General features: G+C 36.6%; 1 protein-coding gene across 1 annotated transcript in view; it reads left to right on the forward strand.

Moving 5' to 3' along the window:
- EFCAB3 (EF-hand calcium binding domain 3) overlaps nucleotides 1-26,064 on the forward strand; it is a 493,997-nt gene that overhangs the window by 289,364 nt on the left and 178,569 nt on the right. Inside the window, exons 62-67 of the mRNA XM_069541641.1 lie at nucleotides 562-666; nucleotides 1,681-1,734; nucleotides 3,956-4,060; nucleotides 5,419-5,472; nucleotides 6,066-6,170; nucleotides 13,030-13,083. Coding sequence (XP_069397742.1) covers nucleotides 562-666; nucleotides 1,681-1,734; nucleotides 3,956-4,060; nucleotides 5,419-5,472; nucleotides 6,066-6,170; nucleotides 13,030-13,083 — 477 coding nt within the window. The remainder of the gene's footprint in view (nucleotides 1-561; nucleotides 667-1,680; nucleotides 1,735-3,955; nucleotides 4,061-5,418; nucleotides 5,473-6,065; nucleotides 6,171-13,029; nucleotides 13,084-26,064) is intronic.

The raw sequence follows: 26,064 nt of genomic DNA on the forward strand, positions 1-26,064 counted from the left end.
TCTGAGGAAGTGAAGGTACCAATAAACTGAAAGAGATGGACAGGAAGCAGTCCAGGATGGAGATCAGATCTAAGCAAGATTCCCACTCTTCCATCATTACATACCTCCTTCATGATATCTGTCAAATCCATACAACATTCCTACTACTATTAATATTTTTTTATTTAAATGATTTACTTTTTAACCTGTTTTTTAAAAAATTTTAATTGTAATGGAAGGTCAGCATCCCTTAACATAACTAGAAGTTGACTCTTAAACACAATGAAAACAAGACAACATTAGTAATATTGGAATTATTGTCACCTTGCTAAAATTTTCTGAGAAGTTATTCAATCACCTTTAAATATTTATGCTGGATATGCTTCTCATGAAGATTAAGATGAAAATAATGAGCTCTAATCCTAACTCCATTATTGATTCTTTGTACTCTTGTAAACATCTCATTAGGCTTTGGTCTTTTGGATGAAAATGATAATCATAATATTACCTCAGGAATTGTTCATTGCTCAAAATTTACAGTTTAGAGACATTAACTTTTTCTTATATATCTCTTTTTATAAGGAGGGAAGATTGATTCTAGTAAAGTGTACAGTGTTTTGGAAAACATGGGCATGAACCTCACTGAAAAGGAACTCAAAGATCTAACACAAAATCTGCCAGTTGATGGTGAGCATTTTAGATATCATTGAACCCTACATAAAAAATAGTCATATGTCTATCTAATAGTCATTTAAAATGCTTGTTTGACATCAAGAAGTATTATTAAAAGCTTAGAAGAAAAATTCAGATTGAAAGAAAGGACGCATGCTGACTCTTGCTAGTGTCATGTGCAAATTAGAGAAAGATTTCAAGGTATCTCTCTCTGCTCTTTTTACTCATCCTTTCCTGAATGGATAGGTTTCACAGTCCACCTCTTTAGCCACATTTGTTAATGCTTGGCACCAGTATTTATTGAAAAGGTACTTAATATCAGTATGGCTAGCTTTTGTTTTATCTATTTTAGTTCAGCTAGAGTAGACCTGTTCTCCAATGGCAGCCATCATCATGGCTAGTTACAAAATGTTTTTCTTTGATGAGATCTTTAAGATCTATTCTCTTAGGAACTTTCAAATATGTAATACTGTATTACTAACTGTAATAACCATACTGTACATCACTTCATCATAGCTTATTGATTTTATAATTAGAATTTTATATTTATTTGTCACTAGAAATTCACTCCAGGAGATAGAGTAGGACAGGGAAGTCCAGCATGCTGCAGTCTATGGAGTCACAGAGAGTCAGACATAACTCAGCATCTGAAAAACAACAAAGAAATGTGTACTTTCAAAAAGCTAGCTTTTCTGCAGCAAATGCATGCATGCATGCTAAGTCACTTCAGTTGTGTCCAACTCTATGCAGCCCTATGGACTGTAACCTGCCAGACTCCTCTGTCCATGGGATTCTCCAGGCAAGAATACTGGAGTGGGTTACCATGCCCTCCTCCAGGGGATCTTCCTAACTCAGGGATTGAACCCAAGCCTCTTAAGTCTCCTGCATTGCAGGCAGATTCATTACCATTAGTGCCACCTGGGAAGCCCTCTACAACAAATAAATGCTGCTAAATTCATCTGCTGTATACAACATTGTTTTCTTACATTCCTTGTTGTATTTCTATCTAATTTATTCCTTTTCTTACAGTTAATGGTAAAGTTGATCTGGAAAAGGTGATGAATGAAGTGAAACCTTTTTCAGGTGAGTAAGACATTAGTAAAACATATTAAATTGAATTCATACCCTGTATTATATTTTGCATAGTGTTTTCTCAATATTACAATATTGTAAAGTAATTAGCCACCAATTAAATAAATTGATCACTTTCTAACACCGCACACAAAAATAAACTCAAAATGGATTAAAGATCTAAATGTAAGATCAGAAACTATAAAACTCCTAGAGGAGAACATAGGCAAAACACTCGCAGACATAAATCACAGCAGGATCCTCTATGATCCACCTCCCAGAATACTGGAAATAAAAGCAAAAATAAACAAATGGGATCTAATTAAAATTAAAAGCTTCTGCACAACAAAGGAAACTATAAGCAAGGTGAAAAGACAGCCTTCTGAATGGGAGAAAATAATAGCAAATGAAGCAACTGACAAACAACTAATCTCAAAAATATACAAGCAACTTCTGCAGCTCAACTCCAGAAAAATAAACGACCCTATCAAAAAATGGGCCAAAGAACTAAATAGACATTTCTCCAAAGAAGACATGCGGATGGCTAACAAACACATGAAAAGATGCTCAACATCACTCATTATTAGAGAAATGCAAATCAAAACCACAATGAGGTACCACTTCACACCAGTCAGAATGGCTGCGATCCAAAAATCTGCAAGCAATAAATGCTGGAGAGGGTGTGGAGAAAAGGGAACCCTCCTACACTGTTGGTGGGAATGCAAACTAGTACAGCCACTTTGGAGAACAGTGTGGAGATTCCTTAAAAAATTGCAAATAGAACTACCTTATGACCCAGCAATCCCACTGCTGGGCATACACACCGAGGAAACCAGAACTGAAAGAGACACATGTACCCCAATGTTCATCGCAGCACTGTTTATAATAGCCAGGACGTGGAAACAACCTAGATGTCCATCAGCAGATGAATGGATAAGAAAGCTGTGGTACATATACACAATGGAGTATTACTCAGCGGTTAAAAAGAATTCATTTGAATCAGTTCTGATGAGATGGATGAAACTGGAGCCGATTATACAGAGTGAAGTAAGCCAGAAAGAAAAACACCAATACAGTATACTAACACATATATATGGAATTTAGGAAGATGGCAATGACGACCCTGTATGCAAGACAGGGAAAGAGACACAGATGTGTATAACGGACTTTTGGACTCAGAGGGAGAGGGAGAGGGTGGTATGATTTGGGAGAATGACATTCTAACATGTATACTATCATGTGAATTGAATCGCCAGTCTATGTCTGACGCAGGATGCAGCATGCTTGGGGCTGGTGCATGGGGATGACCCAGAAAGATGTTATGGGGAGGGAGGTGGGAGGGGGGTTCATGTTTGGGAATGCATGTAAGAATTAAAGATTTTAAAATGTAAAAAATAAAAAACTAAAAATAAAAGAAATAAAAAAATAAAAAAAAATTTAAAAAAAAATAATAAAAAAAATAATAATAATGAAAAATAAACCTGTAACCTACAAGGTAAACTTATTAATGTTGATACTTTACATATTTATTATGAAATATGTATACCTTAACTTTTCTTCTTATTTGACTTCAGATTATCTAGGACTCAGCCATGAAAATAGTGGTGATGTTTGAATAATGAATTATATTTTCTGTTATTTCCAGCAATATTATGCTGGTTTTAACCAGTGTTTAGATCAGTGGTCACAAATTAGACATCCATGAGTTTAATTCAATCTGTAGTCAAGTTTTATAAGATCTGAATTCCTTCACAATAGCTAGCATGTTTTTTTGGACAAGGCATGTGCTGTCCACTTCACTATAGCCAGTTTCACTCATTTTTTCTATCTCCAGGCTCCTGCAAGCTTTTGAGTTAATAGCTATTAGTTTACATAGCCAAAATCTAGATAGCCACAGAATATAGGAAGGTGGATATTTTTAGAAAATTTAATTGATAGGATTGCCATAGTAATCTCATGATTTCAGCATTAAAAATAAAAAAGACTAGATTCTTTAAATTACTGACCTATTGCATAATCTAATTTTCTTCAATGATGTCTTGTCATTAGGCTTAAGAGACTACTCTCTTTATGAAGTATAACGGAATAAATTCTGATTCACTATCTGTAAACACTGTTCAAATATGTGAGAATATGGAAGTGAGGATAACATTAAATGAGCCAGTTTTTAAATTTTTTAGATAACTATGATGTCCTAAAATTACCATCTGTTAATCCTTTTTTTCTTTCAAAGGAGACAAAGTTGATGCTAGTAAACTTGAAAATGTTTTGGGAAACTTGGGGATTAAGCTCACATCTAATGAACGCTTGAATTTGCTGGAGACACTGCCAGTTAATGGTAAGATTTGTGGGTGCTATTCTGGGTTTTTAAAGAAGTCTGATTTTGTGGAAATATTTGAAAAATTCCAAAATAGAGTGAAAATGCTTGAAAACTGTTAAAAAGTTAATGCTAATATAAAGAAAAGGTTCATTGCTTAGATTTGTATTTAAAAATCATCAATCTAACCTTTTCAGCTATAAATTATAAGTTTTGCCTTTGCTATCAAAAACAAAGTTCATCCCTGAGCCCTCAGGTTGTTAATCAGCTGGATTTGAAAACAGATTATTTTTTAAAAAAGAAGAAGGGTATGTCCCAGGTGGCTCAGTTGGTAAAGAATCTACCTGCTAAAGCAGAAGACACGAGTGTGGGTTAGATCCCTGGGTCAGGAAGATTCCCCCAGAGGAAGAAATGGCAACCCATGGAAAATTCCATGGACAGAGGAGCCTGGTGGTAGTCAGATATGACTGAGCACACACACACCACCACCACCAAAAAGAAGAAGAAAGAAGGAGCAAGAGAAACAGGAGTAAAGAGAAGATAAAAAACAACAACAACAAAAATAGCTATGTGTGTTTCTGCAGCATAAAATGTATATTTTACCAATAAGTGGATAATTTTGTACATTCAGAAAAAACTGCAGTTCTTAACTATCTAGTTAAATGAAATTTTAAAATTTAGGAAAATAAAAAATGTTTTTAATTTCATAACACAAAGATAACCACTATTAATATTTTGAAACCTTTCCTTCTGGTGTTTTTAAGATAGATAGCCAGATACATACATTCATACATAATATTGTGAGTATATAAATTTATTTATAATGCTTATTTCTTCACAATTTCATATGTCTTCATCATAGAAACCTTGATAATGCAGGTAAGCAAAAACAGAACCATCTTTCTTCCTACCTCAAAGCAGTAAATAATGTAAAAAATCTGAGGTTTATTTTTCCAGTTCTTCATCTATAAATAGGCATCCTTTTTATTTTTGGCAACCTTGTAGGTACATTTTGGCAAACATCCTAAAATTTAGTGAGATTGTATTCCTTTAAATAGAGTTGCAAAATATTTTGTTTTACCACATTTCCTTCCAGAATATTGTAATTTGAACTCTCACAAATAGTATTTGAGAATATTATTTTCCTTGCATTGTCAATACAGTAAAAAAAAAGAACATCTCCTTATTATGATTAGCTTTGTAATCCTTTACCACTGTGAGTGAACATTTTGGTATATCTGTTATCTATTTGCATTTTAAATGTTCTTCAGGCAAAATTTTCTAAATTCTTTCTTTCTGAAATTAAGAGATTTGTACTACCTTTTGATTCCTAAATTCTTTTCTAAAATTCATTTCTAAAATATCTTGTTTTTTTATAGCTGATGGAAAAGTGTATCAGAAAAGGTTGATGAAGGGCATAAAATCTCTCAAACGTGAGTAAGAAGCATGCTAAAAAGACTTAATCTGAAACCTTTATTTCTGTTGGCAAAATATAAATCCTCCTTTCCTGCATAATTGAGTCTGTCTTTATGCTTCCTTCAGTAGATCTGCATTTTGCCAGGTATTTACCAAGTACTTTTCTGTACTAAGATTTGGCAGGAAACTTTCTAAATTTTCATAACTCAGCCCCAGAGAAATAAAATTCATTTTAAAATACAAACAAAAGGTGAAGAATCGAAGGCTGTCAGATTAAGATTTAGGTCTAAAGCAGAAACAATTTGAAAGTATAGGCAACAAAAATAATGACTATTTTGCAGAATATTATGTCAGTCACCTCTAGCTCTAGCTTTTCAATATTCCCAACACAAAATTGGAGGTAATTAATTCTAATTTTTATTGTATTAGCTGAACAAGACTGACATTTTTGTGTTTGTCTTGAAAATGTTAACAATAATACTAAGAAATGAATGAAGTATTTTTATTGTAATAAAATACATGCTCAGTAAAGATGAATGTTAATATAGACTGAATGTATTTTAGAATCATTCACTTTTACTATATTTCTTTCCTATCCTCTATTATTTAGGAGGCAGTATTGATGTCAATAAGCTGGACACTTTTTTAGAAAGCATGGGAATCAACATCACAGAAGAAGAATTCATGGATTTGATAGAAAAACTACCATGTGATGGTGAGCATTGTAATCACTCATACTTTTTCAGGCTTATTGAGTCTTTTTTTTTCTGTCCATCTTTACTGAGATACAATTGACGTGTAACATGGTGTAAGTTTAAGGTGCACAGTCTGTTGATTTGATAGACATATATTGCAAAATGACTATCACCATAGTGTTAGCTGACACCTCCAACATATCACATTATTATAATTCTTTTCTAACAGTTAAGATTTAGTCTCCAAACAGATTTCAAGTATACAATTAGTATTATTAACTACAGTTTTTATCATATAAAATGTAGCATTCTATACATTAGATACTCAGAATTTGTTCACCTTATAACTGGAAGCTTGTACCCTTTGACCAACGTCTCCCCATTTCTCCAACCCCCCAGACCCTGGTAACTCTCATTCTCTGTTTCTGTGGGCTCTGCTTTTATATGTATGTATACATCTATGTATTTTTTGTGGGTGGTATCATATATTAGTCTCTCTCAGTCTGATTTGTTTCAGTTAGCATAATGCACTCAGAGTCCATCCATGTTATCACACATGGGAAGATATTCATTATCATGACTGAATAACTATTCATTGTGTATAATACATCACATCTTCTTTATTCATCCATTGACAGATACTTAGTTTGTTTTCATATCTTGACTATTGTGAATAATGCTGTAATGAACATGGAAGCACATATGTCTCTTTGAAATTCTGTTTTCATTTGCTTTGTATATATACCCACAAGTGAAATTGTTGGATCATATGGTCAGTTCAGTTGCTCAGTCATGTCCAACTCTTTGTGACCCCATGGACTGTAGCATGTCAGGCCTCTCTGTCCATCACCAACTCCAAGAGCCTGCTTAAACTCATGTCCATTGAGTTGGTGATGCCAACCAACTCATTTCATCCTCTCATCCTCTGTTGTCCCCTTCTTCTGCCTTCAGTCTTTCCCAGCATCAGGGTCTTTTCCAATGGGTCAGTTCTTCGCAGGTAGCAAAGTATTGGAGCTTCAGCTTCAGCATCAGTCCTTCCAATCAATATTCAGGACTGAGTTCCTTTAGGATTGACTGGTTTGATCTCTTTGCAGTCCAAGGATCATATGGTACATCTGTTATTAATTTCTTGAGGACCTTCCATGCTGTTTTCCACAGTGGCTGTACCAGTTTACAGTGAACAAATATTCCCTCTTCTACACATCCTCCCCAGCATTTATCTCTTGTCTTTTGTTAGAATGATAATAGTCATTCTTACAGTTGTGAAGTGTTAGCTCATCATTACTTTTGTTACCTATAATTTCAAATTGTTTCTGCTTTAGACCCAAATCTTAATCTGACAGCCTTCATTCTTCACCTTTTGCTTTGTATTTTAAAATGAATTTTATTTCCAAGAAAGTTTTCTGCCAAATCTTAGTACAGTAAAGTACTTGGTAAATACCTGGCAAATGCAAATCTACTGAAGGAAGCATAAATAAAGACTCAGTCCAAACAAACTTAACTCAACTATCCCAACTCAATCCCAGCTCAACCAAAATTGCTCATTTTGGTTTTGTATATCTCTGGTAATTAGTGACATTGAACTTCTTTTCATGTACATGATGGCCATTGTATGCCTTCTCTGACATACAAAGATGATTGTTCAGTCCCTCTGCCCATTTTAATTGAATCATTTTTATATTGAGTATACATTTTGAATATTATATATTTCATATTAATTCCTTATTAGATATGTGGTTTGCAAATATTTTCTCCCATTCCATAGCTTGCCTTTTTATTTTGCTTATTGTTTCTTTTGCTGTGCAGAAGCCTTTTGGTTTCATATCATCTCACTGGTTTATTTTTTGTTGTTGTTGCTTGTGCTTTTGTTGTCATATCCAAGAACTCATTGCCAAGATTTGCATCAAAGAGATTTTTCCCTGTGTATTTTTTCAGGAGTTTTACAGGTTCAGGTGTTGCATTTAACTGTATAATCCATTTTGACCCTGTTTTTTGTGAGTGGTATAGAATAAGTAGTCCAGTTTCATTATTTTGCATGTGGTTATCCAGTTTTCTGAGCTCTGTTTAATAAAGAGACTGTCATTTTCCTATTGAGTATTATTGGATGCCTTGTTGGCAGTTAACTGTTAATCTTATACCTGTACTTATTCTATGCATTTCAGTCTAGGAAAATCTTTTTATCTAGTATGACAAGGTCAAGTGGCTGGTCAGATAATCTAAAAATCCAGCTAAAATAAAGAATCATAAAAATGATATTTACCTACTTTAAATTTTTTATTTGACTGAAAAAAATTGGGCCAATGTCATTTTTATTTAATGTAGTTATGCTTTGGGGGGATTTTCTTGCACAAACATACCCATTTATCATCTACTCTCCCATTTTTAGTTTCTCTTAAGTGGAGCAAAGTGATTTTTTTTTAAGTTGAGCAGAAATCTTAGAGTCCATCTAGATTTTAATTCTTTCTTCAGTCTTTCTACAGTTACCTATCCACACCAAATTCAACAGAACTATTTTTTAGTAAACTTGCCTTCACATAAACTTTCCAAATTATTCAAATTTGTTTTTATGATAACTCATTTTTCTATTTATAGTTCATCAGTTTACATAATGATTACATTATCACCAATTTAATAAGTATAACTATTTATAAACAAGTCTAGAAATAAACTCAAAAACTCAACCCATAAGAACACAGATGTACTGGCTTACTAAAGCATAACCTACTAGATATGAAAATTATGGCATTCCATTAGTATCAGTCTAAATATTTTGCAGTAAGAATGAAGAATGAAGTTCAGTCTGTCAGACTGTTTAAATGCAGATCAATTAAGAGATCTTCTCTTGTATCAATAAATTTCTATTGAGACATAGATTGTCCACTGGCAATCTCAACTCAACATATAAAACGTAACTATTCTCCATATTAAATTCATTTCTAATTCTTGGGGATGGGGGTTGTGTGTGTGTCTGTGTTTTGTGTATGTGTGTGTGTGTGTGTATTTTTGTCAAAGCTATGGTTTTTTCCAGTAGTCACGTACAGATGTGAGTTGGGCCATAAAGAAGGCTGAGCACCGAAAAATTGATGCTTTTGAACTGTGGTGTTGGAGGAGATTGAGAGTCCCTTGGACAGGAAGGAGATCAAACCAGTCAATCCTAAAGGAAATCGGTCTTGAATATTCATTAGAAGGACTGAAGCTGAAGCTGAAGTGCCAAACTTTGGCCACCTGATGTGAAGAACTGACTCATTGGAAAAGACCCTCATGTTGGGAAAGAGAGAAGGTGGGAGGAGAAGGGGACGACAGAGGAAGAGATGGTTGGATGGTATCACTGACTCAATGGACATGGGTTTGAGCAAGTTCCAGGAGATGCTGAAGGACAGGGAAGCCTGGCATGCTGCAGTTCATGGGGTCACAGAGAGTCAGACATGACTGAGTGACTGAACAGCAACATTTCTGTATCCCTATAACCCACCACAATTACTCATGAAAGAATCCACATATTATCTTTGACTTACACTCCCTCCTCTTTTCCCTTAAAACAAAATCTCAATTTTATCCCTGCTACTTAATTCAAAACTCATCATCCTGGCTAAGACTACTACAGAAGCCTCCTGACTGGTCTGTCAGCCATATTATTGCCTTAAGTTCATTCTGATCACACTAGCCATGATGACTTAATAACTAAGGTGAAAATCTGACCTCAGATTAAAAATCAATGACCCCCTCATAGCTTTTATGCATTGTTTTCCAATATGCCAGACAGTGCTAAGCATTTTTATCAATTTTCTCATTCAATTTATTCATTCATGTATGATATCTATTGAACACCTGACACCCAGCATTTTCTGATTCAGCCTTAGAGATACAGCCATTGTTGTTGTTGTTCAGTCATGAAGTCATGTCCTGCTCCTTGCAGCCCCATGGACTGCAGCATGCCACGCTTCCTTGTCCTACACTGTCTCCCGGAATTTACTCAAATTCATGTCCACTGAGTTGGTGATGCCATCCAACCATCTAATCTTCTGTCACCCTCTTTTCCTTTTGCCTTCAATCTTTGGGCTTCCCTTGTGGCTCAGCTGGTAAAGAATTTGCCTGCAATGTGGGAGACCTGGGTTTGATCCCTGGCTTGGGAAGATCCCCTGAAGAAGGGAAAGGCTACCCACTTCAGTATTCTGGCCTGGTGAATTCCACGGACTATACATATAGTCTGTAGGGTTGCAAAGAGTCGTACATGACTGAAAGACTTTCACTTTCACTTTTCCTAGTATCAGGGTTTTTTCCAATGGGTTGGCTCTTCACATCAGGTAGCCGAAGTTTTGGAGCTTTAGCTTCATCAGTCCTTCCAATGAATATTCAGGGTTGACTTCCTTTAGAATTTACTAGTTTGATCTTCTCTCAGCCCAGGTGTCTCTCAAGAGTCTTCTCCAGCACCACAATTTGAAAGCATCAATTCTTTGGCACTGAGCCTTCTTTATGGTCTGACTCTCACATCTGTACTTGACTACTGGAAAAATCGTAGCTTTGACTATACAGACTTCTGTCGGCAAAGTGATGTCTCTGCTTTTTAATATGCTGTCTAGGTTTGTCATAGGTTTCCTTCCAAGGAGCAAGTGTCTTTTAATTTAATGGCTGCAGTCTCTGTCCGCAGTGATTTTGGAGCCCAAGAAAATAAAATCTGCCATTGCTTCCATTTTTTCCCCTTGTATTTGCCATAAAGTCTTGGAACCAGGGGCTTCCCAGGTGGCTCAGTGGGTAAATCATCCCTCTGTAATACAAGAGATGCAGGCAGACGCAGGTTCAGTCCCCAAGTTGGGAAGATCCCCTGGAGGAGGGCATTTCAACTTACTCTGGTATTTTTGCCTGGAGAATCCCATGGACAGAGAAGCCTGGTGGACTATAGGCCACAGGGCAGCAAAGAGTCAGACATGACTGAAGTGACTAAGCATGCACTCACACACAATGGGACCAGAAGCCATGATCTTAGTTTGATAAATGTGGAGGTTTAAGCCATCCTTTTCACTCTTTTTCACCCTCATCAAGAGGCTCTTAGTTCCTCTTCACTTTCTGCCATTAGAGTGGTATCATCTGCATATCTGAGGTTGCTGAAGTTTTTTCCAGCAATCTTGATTCCAGCTTGTGATTCATCCAGCCCTGCATTTCACATGATGTACTCTGCATATAAGTTAAATAAGCAGGGTGACAATATACAGCCTTGTCAAACTTCTTTTCCAATTTTGGACCAGTCATTTGTTCCCCTACATGGATTACAACCTTGTCATGGCAAAGGGGCTTGTATAACTCAATGAAGCTATGATCCATGCTTTGCAGGGCCATGCAAGAGGAATGGGTCATAATGAAATGTTCTGACAAAACATGTCTACTGGAGAGAAGGGATTGGCAAACCTGCTCTAGTAGTCTTGCCATGAGAACCACATGAATGGTATGAAATGGTAAAAAGATATGATACCAGAGGGATTCCCCAATGGCTCAGATGGTAAAGAATCTGCCTGCAATTCAGGAGACATGGGTTAGATTCCTGGGTCAGGAAGATTCCCTGGAGAAGGGAATGGCAACCCACTCCAATATTCTTGCCCAGAGAATCCCATGGACAGAGGAGGCTGGTGAGCTACAGTCCATGGGGTCGCACAGAGTCAGACATGACTGAGTGACTAACACACACACACACGCATGATACTGGAAGATGAGCCCCCCAGGTTGACAGGTGTCCAATATGCTACTGGGAAGAGTGGAAGACATACTAATAGCTCCAGGAAGAATGAAGTGGTTGGGCCAATGGAAAAAGCACTTAATTGTGGATGTGTCTGGTGGTGAAAGTAAAGTCTGATGCTGTGAAGAACAATATTACATAGGGACCTGAAATGTTAGGTCCATGAATCAAGGTAAATTGGACATGGTCGAGCAGGAGATGGCAAGAGTGAATAACAACATCTTAGGAATCAGTGAACTAAAATGGATAAGAATGGGCAAGTTTACTTCAGGTGACCATTATATCTACTACTGCAGGCAAGAATCCCTTAGAAGAAATGGAGTAGCCCTCATAGTCAACAAGAGTCCAAAATGCAGTACTTGGGTGCAGCTTCAAAAATGAAATAATGATCTCAGTTCATTTCCAAGGCAAACCATTCAGTATCACAATAATCCAAGTCTATGCCTCAACCACTAATGCTGAAGAAGGCTGAAGTAGACCGGTTTTATGAACACCTACAAGACCTTCCAGAACTAACAGCAAAAAAAGATGTCCTTTCATCATAGGGAATTGGAATGCAAAAGAGATACAGTTATAAACAAGACAAATTAATATAAACTTTGTGGAGCCAGAATTTTCATCTTTTTTTCTGCTGTTTTCCCAGATCCAGACAGTCTGATGTCAAAATCTAAACTGTTAACTCCAACCAGCCTTTTTTGCCTCATCTTTCCATTCTCTACATGGCATTTTTCCCTTAGGCAAAATTTAAAATCTTTAGTTCACCACACAATTTGCTCTTCATTGCTCCTTTTCCTGGCATTCTTTGTCTTTTTCCAATTATATAAAATGACATAATACCAAAAAAAATAGCCTTAAATGTATACCAGTCATATATTATTAGTGATTACTAGGGAAATATGAAGTTAGAAACATGAATCCAAGAGACTTAGAAAACATTTTGCCTAAGATAAACTTTATGATTTAAGCAATCTAAATCCCTGTTGTAGATAATGGAGCTATCCTTTAAAGTCCAGGAATCATAAATTTTAAAAGGACAGAACATAGTCAATAGCCTTCATCCAGGCTTGACTTCTTAATTTAAGAACTTTGCAGCTTTTGCTTTTTTTCTGAGTTGGGGTTTATCAATGTCTAAATTTTACCGTGTCTTATAGATGAAGAGAAGATCAAAATAGACACAGTGATGAAAGAACTGAGTACTGTTTTAGGTAAGTAAAATATTTCTTAATTCTTAACTGTGTTTTAATGATATTTCTCCCATCCCTTCATTCCATTAATTTGCTATTCTAACCTTTCATTAACTAAACATTCTCATTTATCTGCTATGATTACCCATGCTTTCGCAACAGAGGTACTAGGAAGATAGGTACACAAGACAAGAATTTCAAAATTTGGGCAATAACTGAGATACTGTATATAGACATAATTATTTGAATCTGCCATCAACATCACAATTTTCTGGACAGTTATATTATATGCAGAATTTTCCCCAACATTATGAGAATGTGTCTTTTATTATAAGAGACAATGTTATATTTCTAAATCTGGTATTTACTCTTCATAATTCAAAAACTGTCCTTAGGGTCTTGATTTTCTAGCAATAAAATATGCTGCTGTACAAATATGTGTTTTGTTTATTTTTTGTAATTTGGATTCATTTGATAATGTTCCATAGCTTGACAACAGCCTTCTCCAAAATAGTGTGGAAATATTTGTAGTCCTACTTCCACAATTTGATTCTCTATCAACCAAGGCCACAAGAAAGACAATTAGGAACTGTCCAGACTTTCTCCTATTCTCTGAATAGGACATGGACTGTATTTTATATTAGGTCAGCCAAGGTGAGACTCAACTTTTTTTTTTTTTTTTAGTTTTTTATTTTTTAAATTTTAAAATCTTTAATTCTTACATGCGTTCCCAAACATGAACCCCCCTCCCACCTCCCGCCCCATAACATCTCTCTGGGTCATCCCCATGCACCAGCCCCAAGAATGCTGTATCCTGCGTCAGACATAGACTGGTGATTCGATTCTTACATGATAGTATACATGTTTCAATGCCATTCTCCCAAATCATCCCACCCTCTCCCTCTCCCTCTGAGTCCAAAAGTCCGTTATACACATCTGTGTCTTTTTTGCTGTCTTGCATACAGGGTCGTCATTGCCATCTTCCTAAATTCCATATATATGTGTTAGTATACTGTATTGGTGTTTTTCTTTCTGGCTTACTTCACTCTGTATAATCGGCTCCAGTTTCATCCATCTCATCAGAACTGATTCAAATGAATTCTTTTTAACGGCTGAGTAATACTCCATTGTGTATTGTGTACCACTGCTTTCTTATCCATTCATCTGCTGATGGACATCTAGGTTGTTTCCATGTCCTGGCTATTATAAACAGTGCTGCGATGAACATTGGGGTACGTGTGTCTCTTTCCATTCTGGTTTCCTTGGTGTGTATGCCAAGCAGTGGGATTGCTAGGTCATAAGGTAGTTCTATTTGCAGTTTTTTAAGGAATCTCCACACTGTTCTCCATAGTGGCTGTACTAGTTTGCATTCCCACCAACAGTGTAGGAGGGTTCCCTTTTCTCCACATCCTCTCCAGCATTTATTGCTTGCAGATTTTTGGATCGCAGCCATTCTGACTGGTGTGAAGTGGTACCTCATTGTGGTTTTGATTTGCATTTCTCTAATAATGAGTGATGTTGAGCATCTTTTCATGTGTTTGTTAGCCATCCATATGTCTTCTTTGGAGAAATGTCTATTTAGTTCTTTGGCCCATTTTTTGGTTGAGTCGTTTATTTTTCTGGAATTGAGCTGCATAAGTTGCTTGTATATTTTTGAGATTAGTTGTTTGTCAGTTGCTTCATTTGCTATTATTTTCTCCCATTCAGAAGGCTGTCTTTTCACCTTGCTTATATTTTCCTTTGTTGTACAGAAGCTTTTAATTTTAATTAGATCCCATTTGTTTATTTTTGCTTTTATTTCCAGAATTCTGGGAGGTGGATCATAGAGGATCCTGCTGTGATTTATGTCTGAGAGTGTTTTGCCTATGTTCTCCTCTAGGAGTTTTATAGTTTCTGGTCTTACATTTAGATCTTTAATCCATTTTGAGTTTATTTTTGTGTGTGGTGTTAGAAAGTGATCTAGTTTCATTCTTTTACAAGTGGTTGACCAGTTTTCCCAGCACCACTTGTTAAAGAGATTGTCTTTACTCCATTGTATATTCTTGCCTCCTTTGTCAAAGATAAGGTGTCCATATGTGTGTGGATTTATCTCTGGGCTTTCTATTTTGTTCCATTGATCTATATGTCTGTCTTTGTGCTAGTACCATACTGTCTTGATGACTGTGGCTTTGTAGTAGAGCCTGAAGTCAGGCAAGTTGATTCCTCCAGTTCCATTCTTCTTTCTCAAGATTGCTTTGGCAATTCGAGGTTTTTTGTATTTCCATAGAAATCTTGAAATTATTTGTTCTAGTTCTGTGAAAAATGTGGCTGGTAGCTTGATAGGGATTGCATTGAATTTGTAAATTGCTTTGGGTAGTATACTCATTTTCATTATATTGATTCTTCCATCCATGAACATGGTATATTTCTCCATCTATTAGTGTCCTCTTTGATTTCTTTCATCAGTGTTTTATAGTTTTCTATATATAGGTTTTTAGTTTCTTTAGGTAGATATATTCCTAAGTATTTTATTCCTTTCGTTGCAATGGTGAATGGAATTGTTTCCTTAATTTCTTTTTCTACTTTCTCATTATTCGTGTATAGGAATGCAAGGGATTTCTGTGTGTTGATTTTATATCCTGCAACTTTACTATATTCATTGATGAGCTCTAGTAATTTTCTGGTGGAGTCTTTAGGGTTTTCCATGTAGAGGATCATGTCATCTGCAAACAGTGAGAGTTTTACTTCTTCTTTTCCAATGTGGATTCCTTTTATTTCTTTTTCTGCTCTGATTGCTGTGGCCAAAACTTCCAGAACTATGTTGAATAGTAGCGGTGAAAGTGGACACCCTTGTCTTGTTCCTGACTTTAGGGGAAATGCTTTCAATTTTTCACCATTGAGGATAATGTTTGCTGTGGGTTTGTCATAGATAGCTTTTATTATGTTGAGGTATGTTCCTTCTATTCCTGCTTTCTGGAGAGTTTTTATCATAAATGGATGTTGAATTTTGTCAAAGGCCTTCTCTGCATCTATTGAGATAATCATATGGTTTTTATTTTTCAATTTGTTACTGTGGTGAATTACATTGATTGATTTGTGGATATTGAAAAATCCTTGCATCCCTGGGATAAAGCCCACTTGGTCATGGTGTATGATCTTTTTAATGTGTTGTTGGATTCTGATTGCTAGAATTTTGTTGAGGATTTTTACATCTATGTTCATCAGAGATATTGGCCTGTAGTTTTCTTTTTTTGTGACATCTTTGTCAGGTTTTGGTATTAGGGTAATGGTGGCCTCATAGAATGAGTTTGGAAGTTTACCTTCCTCTGCAATTTTCTGGAAGAGTTTGAGGAGGATAGATGTTAGCTCTTCTCGAAATTTTTGGTAGAATTCAGCTGTGAAGCCATCTGGACCTGGGCTTTTGTTTGCTGGAAGATTTCTGATTACAGTATCAATTTCCGTGCTTGTGATGGGTCTGTTAAGATTTTCTATTTCTTCCTGGTTCAGTTTTGGAAAATTGTACTTTTCTAAGAATTTGTCCATTTCTTCCACGTTGTCCATTTTATTGGCATACAACTGCTGATAGTAGTCTCTTATGATCCTTTGTATTTCTGTGTTGTCTGTTGTGATCTCTCCATTTTCATTTCTAATTTTATTGATTTGATTTTTCTCTCTGTGCTTCTTGATGAGTCTGGCTAATGGTTTGTCAATTTTATTTATCCTTTCAAAGAACCAGCTTTTGGCTTTGTTGATTTTTGCTATGGTCTCTTTTCTTTTGCATTTATTTCTGCCCTAATTTTTAAGATTTCTTTCCTTCCACTAACTCTGGGGTTTTCCAATTCTTCCTTGTCTAGTTGCTTTAGTTGTAGAGTTAGGTTATTTATTTGACTGTTTTCTTGTTTCTTGAGGTATGCCTGTATTGCTATGAACTTTCCTCTTAGCACTGCTTTTATAGTGTCCCACAGGTTTTGGGTTGTTGTGTTTTCATTTTCATTAGTTTCTATGCATATTTTGATTTCTTTTTTTATTTCTTCTGTGATTTGTTGGTTATTCAGAAGTGTGTTGTTCAACCTCCATATGTTGGAGTTTTTAATAGTTTTTCTCCTGTAATTGAGATCTAATCTTAATGCATTATGGTCAGAAAAGATGCTTGGAATGATTTAGATTTTTTTGAACTTATCAAGTTTAGATTTATGGCCCAGGATGTGATCTATCCTGGAGAAGGTTCCATGAGCGCTTGAAAAAAAGGTGAAATTCATTGTTTTGGGGTGAAATGTCCTATAGATATCAATTAGGTCTAACTGATCTAATGTATCATTTAAAGTTTGCGTTTCTTTGTTAATTTTCTGTTTAGTTGATCTGTCCATAGGTGTGAGTGGGGTATTAAAGTCTCCCACTATTATTGTGTTATTGTTGATTTCCCCTTTCATACTTGTTAGCATTTGTCTTACATATTGCGGTGCTCCTATATTGGGTGCATATATATTTATAATTGTTATATCTTCTTCTTGGATTGACCCTTTGATCATTATTTAGTGGCCTTCTTTGTCTCTTTTCAGAGCCTTTGTTTTAAAGTCTATTTTATCGGATATGAGTATTGCCACTCCTGCTTTCTTGTGGTCTCTATTTGCGTGGTATATCTTTTTCCAGCCCTTCACTTTCAGTCTATATGTGTCCCTTGTTTTGAGGTGGGTCTCTTGTAAGCAGCATATAGAGGGGTCTTGTTTTTGTATCCATTCGGCCAGTCTTTGCCTTTTGGTTGGGGCGTTCAACCCATTTACGTTTAAGGTAATTATTGATAAGTATGATCCCGTTACCATTTACTTTATTGCTTTGGGTTTGGGTTTCTACACCCTTTTCGTGTTTCCTGTCTAGAGAATACCCTTTAGAATTTGTTGGAGAGCTGGTTTGGCGGTGCTGAATTCTCTCAGCTTTTGCTTGTCTGTAAAGCTTTTGATTTCTCCTTCGTATTTGAATGAGATCCTTGCTGGGTACAGTAATCTGGGCTGTAGGTTATTGTCTTTCATCACTTTAAGTATGTCTTGCCATTCCCTCCTGGCCTGAAGAGTTTCTATTGAAAGATCAGCTGTTATCCTTATGGGAATCCCCTTGTGTGTTATTTGTTGTTTTTCCCTTGCTGCTTTTAATATTTGTTCTTTGTGTTTGATCTTTGTTCATTTGATTAATATGTGTCTTGGGGTGTTTCACCTTGGGTTTATCCTATTTGGAACTCTCTGTGTTTCTTGGACTTGGGTGATTATTTCCTCCCCCATTTTAGGGAAGTTTTCAACTATTATCTCCTCAAGGATTTTCTCATGATCTTTCTTTCTGTCTTCTTCTTCTGGGACTCCTATAATTCGAATGTTGGAGCGTTTCATATTGTCCTGGAGGTCTCTGAGATTGTCCTCGTTTCTTTTAATTTGTTTTTCTTGTTTCCTCTCTGATTCATTTATTTCTACCATTCTATCTTCTATTTCACTAATCCTATCTTCTGCCTCCGTTATTCTACTATTTGTTGCCTCCAGAGTGTTTCTGATCTCATTTATTGCATTATTCATTATATTTTGACTCTTTTTTATTTCTTCTAGGTCCTTGTTAAACCTTTCTTGCATCTTCTCATTCCTTGTCTCTAGGCTATTTATCTGTGATTCCATTTTTGATTTCAAGATTTTGGATCATTTTCACTATCAATATTCGGAATTCCTTCTCCGGTAGATTCCCTACTTCTTCCTCTTTTGTTTGGTTTGGTAGGCAACTTTCCTGTTCCTTTACCTGCTGAGTATTCCTCTGTCTCTTCATCTTGGTTATATTGCTGCGTTTGGGGTGGCCTTTTTATATTCTGGTAATTTGTGGAGTTCTCTTTATTATGGAGCTTCCTCACTTTGGGTGGGGTTCTATCAGTGGCTTGTCAAGGTTTCCTGGTTAGGGAGGCTTGTGTTGGAGTTTTGGTGGGTGGAGCTAGGTTTCTTCTCTCTGGAGTGCAGTGGAGTGACCCATAATGGGTTATGAGACATCAAAGGTTTTGGAATAATTTTGAGCTGCCTGTATATTGAAGCTCAGGGGAGTGTTCTTGTGTTGCTGGAGAATTTGCGTGGTATGTCTTGTTTTGGAACTTGTTGGCCCTTGGGTGGAGCTTGGTTTCGGTGTAGGTATGAAGGCCTTTGATGAGCTCCTATTGCTTAATGTTCCCTGAATTCAAGAGTTCTCTAATGTTTTCAGGCTTTGGATTTAAGCCTCCTGCTTCTGGTTTTCAGTTTTATTTTTACAGTAGCCTCTAGACTTCTCCATCTATACAGCACCGATGATAAAATGTCTAGGTTAAAGATGAAAAGTTTCTCCACATTGAGGGATACTCAGAAAGGTTCACTGAGTTACAAGGAGAAGAGAAGATGGAGGGGGTAGTTAGAGGTAACTGGAATGAGATGCGGTGAGATCAAAAGAGGAGAGAGCAAGCTAGCCAGTAGTCACTTCCTTATGTGCTCTCTATAGTCTGGACCAGAGGTATTTACAGAGTTATACGGGCAGAGGAGAGGGAGGAAGTAGACAGAGGTGACCAGGAGGATAAGAGAGAGGAATGAGTAGGAGAGAGACAAATCCTGCCAGTAACCAGTTCCTTAGGTGTTCTCCACCGTCTGGAACACCCAGAGATTCACAGAGTTGGATAGAGAAGAGATGGGGGAGAAAAGAGACAGAGGCCACCTGGTGGAGAAAAAGGAGAGTCCAGAGGAGGAGAGAGTGATCAAGCCAGTAATCTTGCTCTCAGGTAAACTTGGGTAGTGAAGTTTGGGTTTTTAAATGTACAAAATTGACAACAAAAACCTAAGAGCAAAGATTAAAAATCTGTTTTTGAAGACAATGGTCTGCTTTTCTGGTTGCCTGATGTCCTCTGCCAGCCTACAGAAGTTGTTTTGTGGAGTTTGCTCAGCGTTGAAATGTTCTTTTGAGGAATTTGTGAGGGAGAAAGTGGTCTTCCCATCCTATTCCTCCGCCATCTTTCCCTCCCTCTCTCAACTTTTTTTTTTATTCCCATGAATGATATGCATTATACTTGGGAATCTGTTCCACCAGGTATTAGCTATTTCCTCAGAAAAATTTATATCCCTTGGACTCTTTATAAAGATACAAGATCTACTGAGACTGTTGGAAAGAAATGCACTTAGAATCGTCTCTATAAAAGCTGGCTTAAAACTCAGCATTTGAAACACTAATATCACAGCATCAAGTACCATCACTTCATGGCAATTAGGTAGAGAAAAAGTGGAAGCAGTGGCAGATTTTATTTTCTTGGGCTCCAAAATCACTACAGATGGTGACTGCAGCCACAAAATTAGAGACACATGCTCACTGGAAGAAAAGCTATGACTAACCTAGACAGCATATTAAAAAACAGAGACTTCACTTTGTCAACAAAGGTCTGTTATAGTCAAAGCTATAGTTTTTCCAGTAGTCATGTACGGATGTGAGAGTTGGGCCATAAAGAAGGCTGAGCACCAAAAAACTGATGCTTTCAAACTGTGGTGCTGGAGAGGACTCTTGAGAGTTCCTTGATCAGCAAAGAGATCAAACCAGTCAATCCTAAAGGAAGTCAACCCTGAATATTCACTGGAAGAACTGATGCTGAAGCTGAAGCTCCAGTATTTTGGAAACCTGATGCAAAGAGCCAACTCACTGGAAAAGGCACTGATACTGAGAAAGACTGAGGAAGGAGAAGGGGATGACAGAGGATGAGATGGCTGAATGGCATCACTGACTCAATGGACATGAGTTTGAGCAAACTCCAGGAAACAGTGAAGGCCAGGGAAGCCTGACGTGCTGTAGTCCATTGTGGTTGCAAGGAGTAGGACATGACTTAGCAACTGAACAACAACAAGAACATAACCAGAATTCTTTAAGTTGACTTGCCAGTAAAAAGCTGAATTATAAAGTTAGGACTGTTCTAACTCTAGTAAAGTGATTGTCTCTAATAAAATTAACCTTCAATAAGTTTTTATTAGTAGTAAGGGAGATTATGATTGGCTAAGTCAGAAGTGTATGAAATTAAACAAGTAAAAAGAAAAATATGACAAAATAAAAATAAAAATGTATGAAAAGTATACAGTGCACTGACAGTTAGTGTTTTCTTTTTCTAATGGTCTTGGGTGGAAGCTTTCGACTTTATGTAATTTTTGTTTCTGTGGAGCTTGGATCGTGGGTCAGCAAGTGACTTACATGAGAAAGTGAAAATGCAAGTGTTAGTCACTCAGACATTTCCAACTCTACAACTCCATGGACTGTAGCCCTCCAGGCTTCTCTATCCATGGAATTCTCCAGGCAAGAATGCTAGAGAGGGTTGCCATTCCCTTCTCCAGGGAATCTTCCCAACCCAGCAATTAAACCTGGGTCTCTGACATTTAAGGCAGATTCTTTACTATCTGAACCACTACGGAAGCAACAACCTGCTTATTGAAGCTCTCAGTGGTCTTTAATGATGTAACGTTCCAGTTCCGATGTCTCTTCTATTTTACCAGAGGTTTTGGTATTCAAAAGACAATGAAGTTTCTAAATATTATGCAGAAGATCTTATATAGTCATGAATGATAACCAAAATAAAATGAATTCTCTAAAATTGAATAGATAAGTTGGAATGCCCTAAGTAGTTATAGTAGGGTAGTGTATCTACAAGTTTGTTAGCCAGTCTGAGTGTTATGAATTTTTGACATGAGAATGTTAAAAATCCATCCAGGAGGCTTCGCTGGTGGTCCAATGGTTAAGAAAAATCACTTTCTAATGCAAGGAACATGAACTCGATCCCTGGTCCCTGGTTGGGGAACCAAGATCCTCCATGCCATGGGGCACCAAAGCCCATGTGTCGCAATTACTGAGCTTGTGAACTCTAGAGCCCACACACCTGCAATGAAAGATCCCCCATGGTGCAACTAAGACCTGAGGCAGCCATAAATAAATAAATAGTTTTTTAAAATCCACCCAGAAAATAAACATACTATTAGTACATGTTCATAACTCAGAAGCAACTGTATAAAACCCTTTTGGATATGTTTAAAAGGTCCCTTAAAGTGTAGTTCTAATCAAAGTCTCACAGTTACAGGTTTTCTAGAATTATTCTGGTTTCAGAGGAGGTGTGAATTGGCCATGTACTCTGATATAATGCACAAATGTCCTAATCAGTGTTTAACAATGTGGCAAATTTATTTCTGTAGCAGTCCATTGTTTTATGTAGTGTTTTAGCAAGTATCCATTTGAAATTTTATCTGGTACAACTAAGGAGCAACATTGATATTGTAACCTGATCATTCCAATAGCTTCCTTATAAAATTAGGTAGAATTTTGTGCTTTTAAATGGAATCTTTGAACCTGATCCTACACTTGTTTTTCTGATCTATAAGAGGTCCTTCAAAAAGGACTTTGGGTGCATTTTTCTTCTCAATAGTTATGTGAATCCTTAAAGTGAACAATGAAGGAAAAATGAATCCACTTCTGTTCCTCGTATATGCATAGTTGGACCCCCCCAGCATGAGAGAGGGATTATCACTATGAAAGCTGCATCAAGTTACCCTGCCCTACCTCCTCCATGGAGTGGGCTCCATTGCTCTCTGGCCATACCCTATGTAGGCTTCTGTTTGACCCAGTTGTGTGGAAATGATGGTAGGAGTGCTCCAGCTTGTTTCATTAACAGCAAAGAAGATCCAATAATAAATGAAATAGAAAAGACCATTTTTATCATAAAAATTCAGTAGTATATCTTTCCCAAGCTCTGAAGCTGACATAATCAGAGGAAACTCATTTATCTCTGGAATTACAAAGGAATAGCCATATGAAATAACTGCTTTTCATTACAGAGAAATGAGAAGGATTAGAACAAAAGAAAAGGTGAGAGCTCAGTAGAACACAAACAAGTATATAGCTACCCGTATACACTTTTCACATATGTTCTGAGAATACTCCCATTTCTAGCAGCATGATGTGCTATATGTCTGGATGTTGAAAACAACTAATAATGTGGATAGAATCTAATTTTAAAAGGATTCTTAAATGTTTCCATAAATACGTATACTTAAGGAATATTCATACCAAAAGCCTGGAACCCAAAGAAGAAGAGTCCTGAAGCCACATTTCACTCTCTAAGCATCTGCTGAACTAAGTGAATCTAAGCAGTTTTGACGGTCTGCCAGAACTCAGTGGAAAGGAAGCAAAACCCAGAGCCCACCCGAAGTAGGAAATATGGTGGGTTTGATCCATTGGTCAGGAAGATCCACTGGAGAAAGAAATGGCTACCCACTCCAGTATTCTTGCCTGGAGAATTCCATGGACAGAGGAGACTGGTGGGCTACAGTCCATAGGGTTGCAAAGAGTCAGTCACTACTGAACAACTAAGCATACCTACCCTAAAGCTAAGACTTGAAAAGGTATGTATATAGCATTAAGAGCAAATTAGAAATATGTTTCTGGACCACAAGGAAGACTGTCTAACTCAATTTATAAACACAAGATGAGCTTTACACAGGCTTACTTATCAAATTTTCACTAACTTAGTCTGAGAATTTAGTTTAAAGTAATCCTGAAAGAAATTTGGAACTGTGGTATTGGAGAAGACTCTTGAGAGTCCCTTGGACTGCAAGGAGATCAAACCAGTCAACCTAAAGGAAATCAGTCCTGAATTCATTGGAAGGACTGATGCTGCAGCTGAAACTCCAATACTTTGGCCACCTGATATGAAGAACTGACTCATTGGGAAAGACCCTGATGCTGGGAAAGATTGAAGGAGGGAGGAGAAGGGGACGACAGAGGATGAGATCACCAGAGGTTGGATCACCAACTCAATAGACATGAGTTTGAGCAAGCTCCAGAATTTGGTGAAGGGCAGGGAAGCCTGGCATGCTGCAGTCCATGGGGTCACAAAGAGTCAGACATGACTGATCAGCTGAACTGAACTGAATTCTAAAAGACTAATGCCCCAGGCAACTGACATAAGCAAATTCTGATCCTCTGTATTCCTATTCTGAAGGATAGTCATCTTCTCAAACAAAGAATTTCACATACACAGAAGTTCCTGGTCTAAAATTACTAAACACATTGGCACAATAAGTAACTAAGCATGGCATGATGAGTAACAGCCATCATAAATAACATATGGCAGAATTAGATTTAGATTTTGGAATTATCAGACAAAAAATAAATAAACATTCTTAATATAGTCTAAGAATTAAAAAAGAGGCCCTGAATATGTGAGGGAAGAGCAAACAGATTTGATAAAGAACCAAAGAGATCTTCAAGAAATGAAAACAATAGAAATTTGAAACATTAGATGGATTGAATGGTAACTTTTAAAAAGCTGAAGAAAGAACTAAGAAACTTAAGAAGTTATAAAGTATATAGCACAGAAAGACCAAAAAATGAAAAATGTGAAAGAATGATTAAGAGATATACAGAATAATAAGAAAATCTAACCTATTTTTAATTGGAATGCCAGGAAAAAGAGAGAGAATGAGACAGGATCAATATTTGAAGAGAACTTTCCAGAAGAAAGAAAGGGTGTCAATTTAAAGAAGCCAAATGAATCCCAAGCAGAATAAATGAAATCTGTACTGGACATACATACTTAAATATGCAACATATCTAATTTATTGACTAAAAAATTTGGATTCTAGACTTTATAGACAGTAAGCTTTCAGAGATTCATTTTCTGCTGATTTAAGCCAAAAGACTTAACTAAACCAAAATTTGTTTTTGCTTGCAAAGTATAAAAGTAATAATCAAAAGATTACTTACTGTATTTGGTGTTTTGTAGTAGAGCCTGAAGTCAGGCAGGTTGATTCCTCCATTTCCATTCTTCTTTCTCAAGATTGTTTTGGCTATTTGAGGGTTTTTGTATTTCCATACAAATTGTGAAATTATTTGTTCTAGCTCTGTGAAAAATACTGCTAGTACCTTGATAGGGATTACATTGAATCTATAGATTGCTTTGGGTAGTATACTCATTTCACTATATTGATTCTTCCAATCCATGAACATGGTATATTTCTCCATCTATTAGTGTCCTCTTTGATTTCTTTCACCAGTGTTTTATAGTTTTCTATATATAGGTCTTTATTTTCTTTAGGTAGATATATTCCTAAGTATTTTATTCTTTTCATCACAATGGTGAATGGAATTGTTTCCTTAATTTCTTTTTCTATTTTCTCATTATTAGTGTATAGGAATGCAAGGGATTTCTGTGTGTTGATTTTATATCCTGCAACTTTACTATATTCATTGATTAGCTCTAGTAAACATTATCCTCAATGGTGAAAAATTGAAAGCATTTCCCCTAAAGTCAGGAACAAGACAAGGGTGCCCACTTTCACCACTACTATTCAAGATAGCTCTGGAAGTTTTGGCCACAGCAGTAAGAGCAGAGAAAGAAGTAAAAGGAATCCAAATTGGAAAAGAAGAAGTAAAACTCTCACTGTTTGCAGATGACTTGATCTTCTACATAGAAAACCCTAAAGACTCCACCAGAAACACCAATACAGTATACTAACACACATATATATAATTTAGAAAGATGGTAACGATAACTCTGTTTGTGAGACAGCAAAAGAGACACAGATGTATAGAACAGTCTTTTGGACTCTGTGGGAGAGGGAGAGGTGAGGATGATTTGGAAGAATGGCATTGAAACATGTATAATATCATATAAGAAACAAACCACCAGTCTAGGTTCGATGCAGGATACAGGATGCTTGGGGCTGGTGCACTGGGATGACCCAGAGGGATGGTATGGGGAGGGAGGTAGGAGGGGGGTTCAGGATTGGGAACATGTGTACACCTGTGGTGGATTCATGTTGATGTATGGCAAAACCAATACAATATTGTAAAGTAATTAGCCTCCAATTAAAATAAATAAATAAAAAAGATTACTTACCATACAAATAGTGCAAAACAAAAATTATTATGGAAGCCTGAGGCCCTGTTTTTTTAAAGATACTTTCTAACAAGTATCAACTATACATGTTTTTATATACATTATATTAATTAATTAATATA

Source organism: Ovis canadensis, chromosome 11 (assembly GCF_042477335.2).
Source record: "Ovis canadensis isolate MfBH-ARS-UI-01 breed Bighorn chromosome 11, ARS-UI_OviCan_v2, whole genome shotgun sequence".
NCBI lineage: Eukaryota > Metazoa > Chordata > Mammalia > Artiodactyla > Bovidae > Ovis > Ovis canadensis.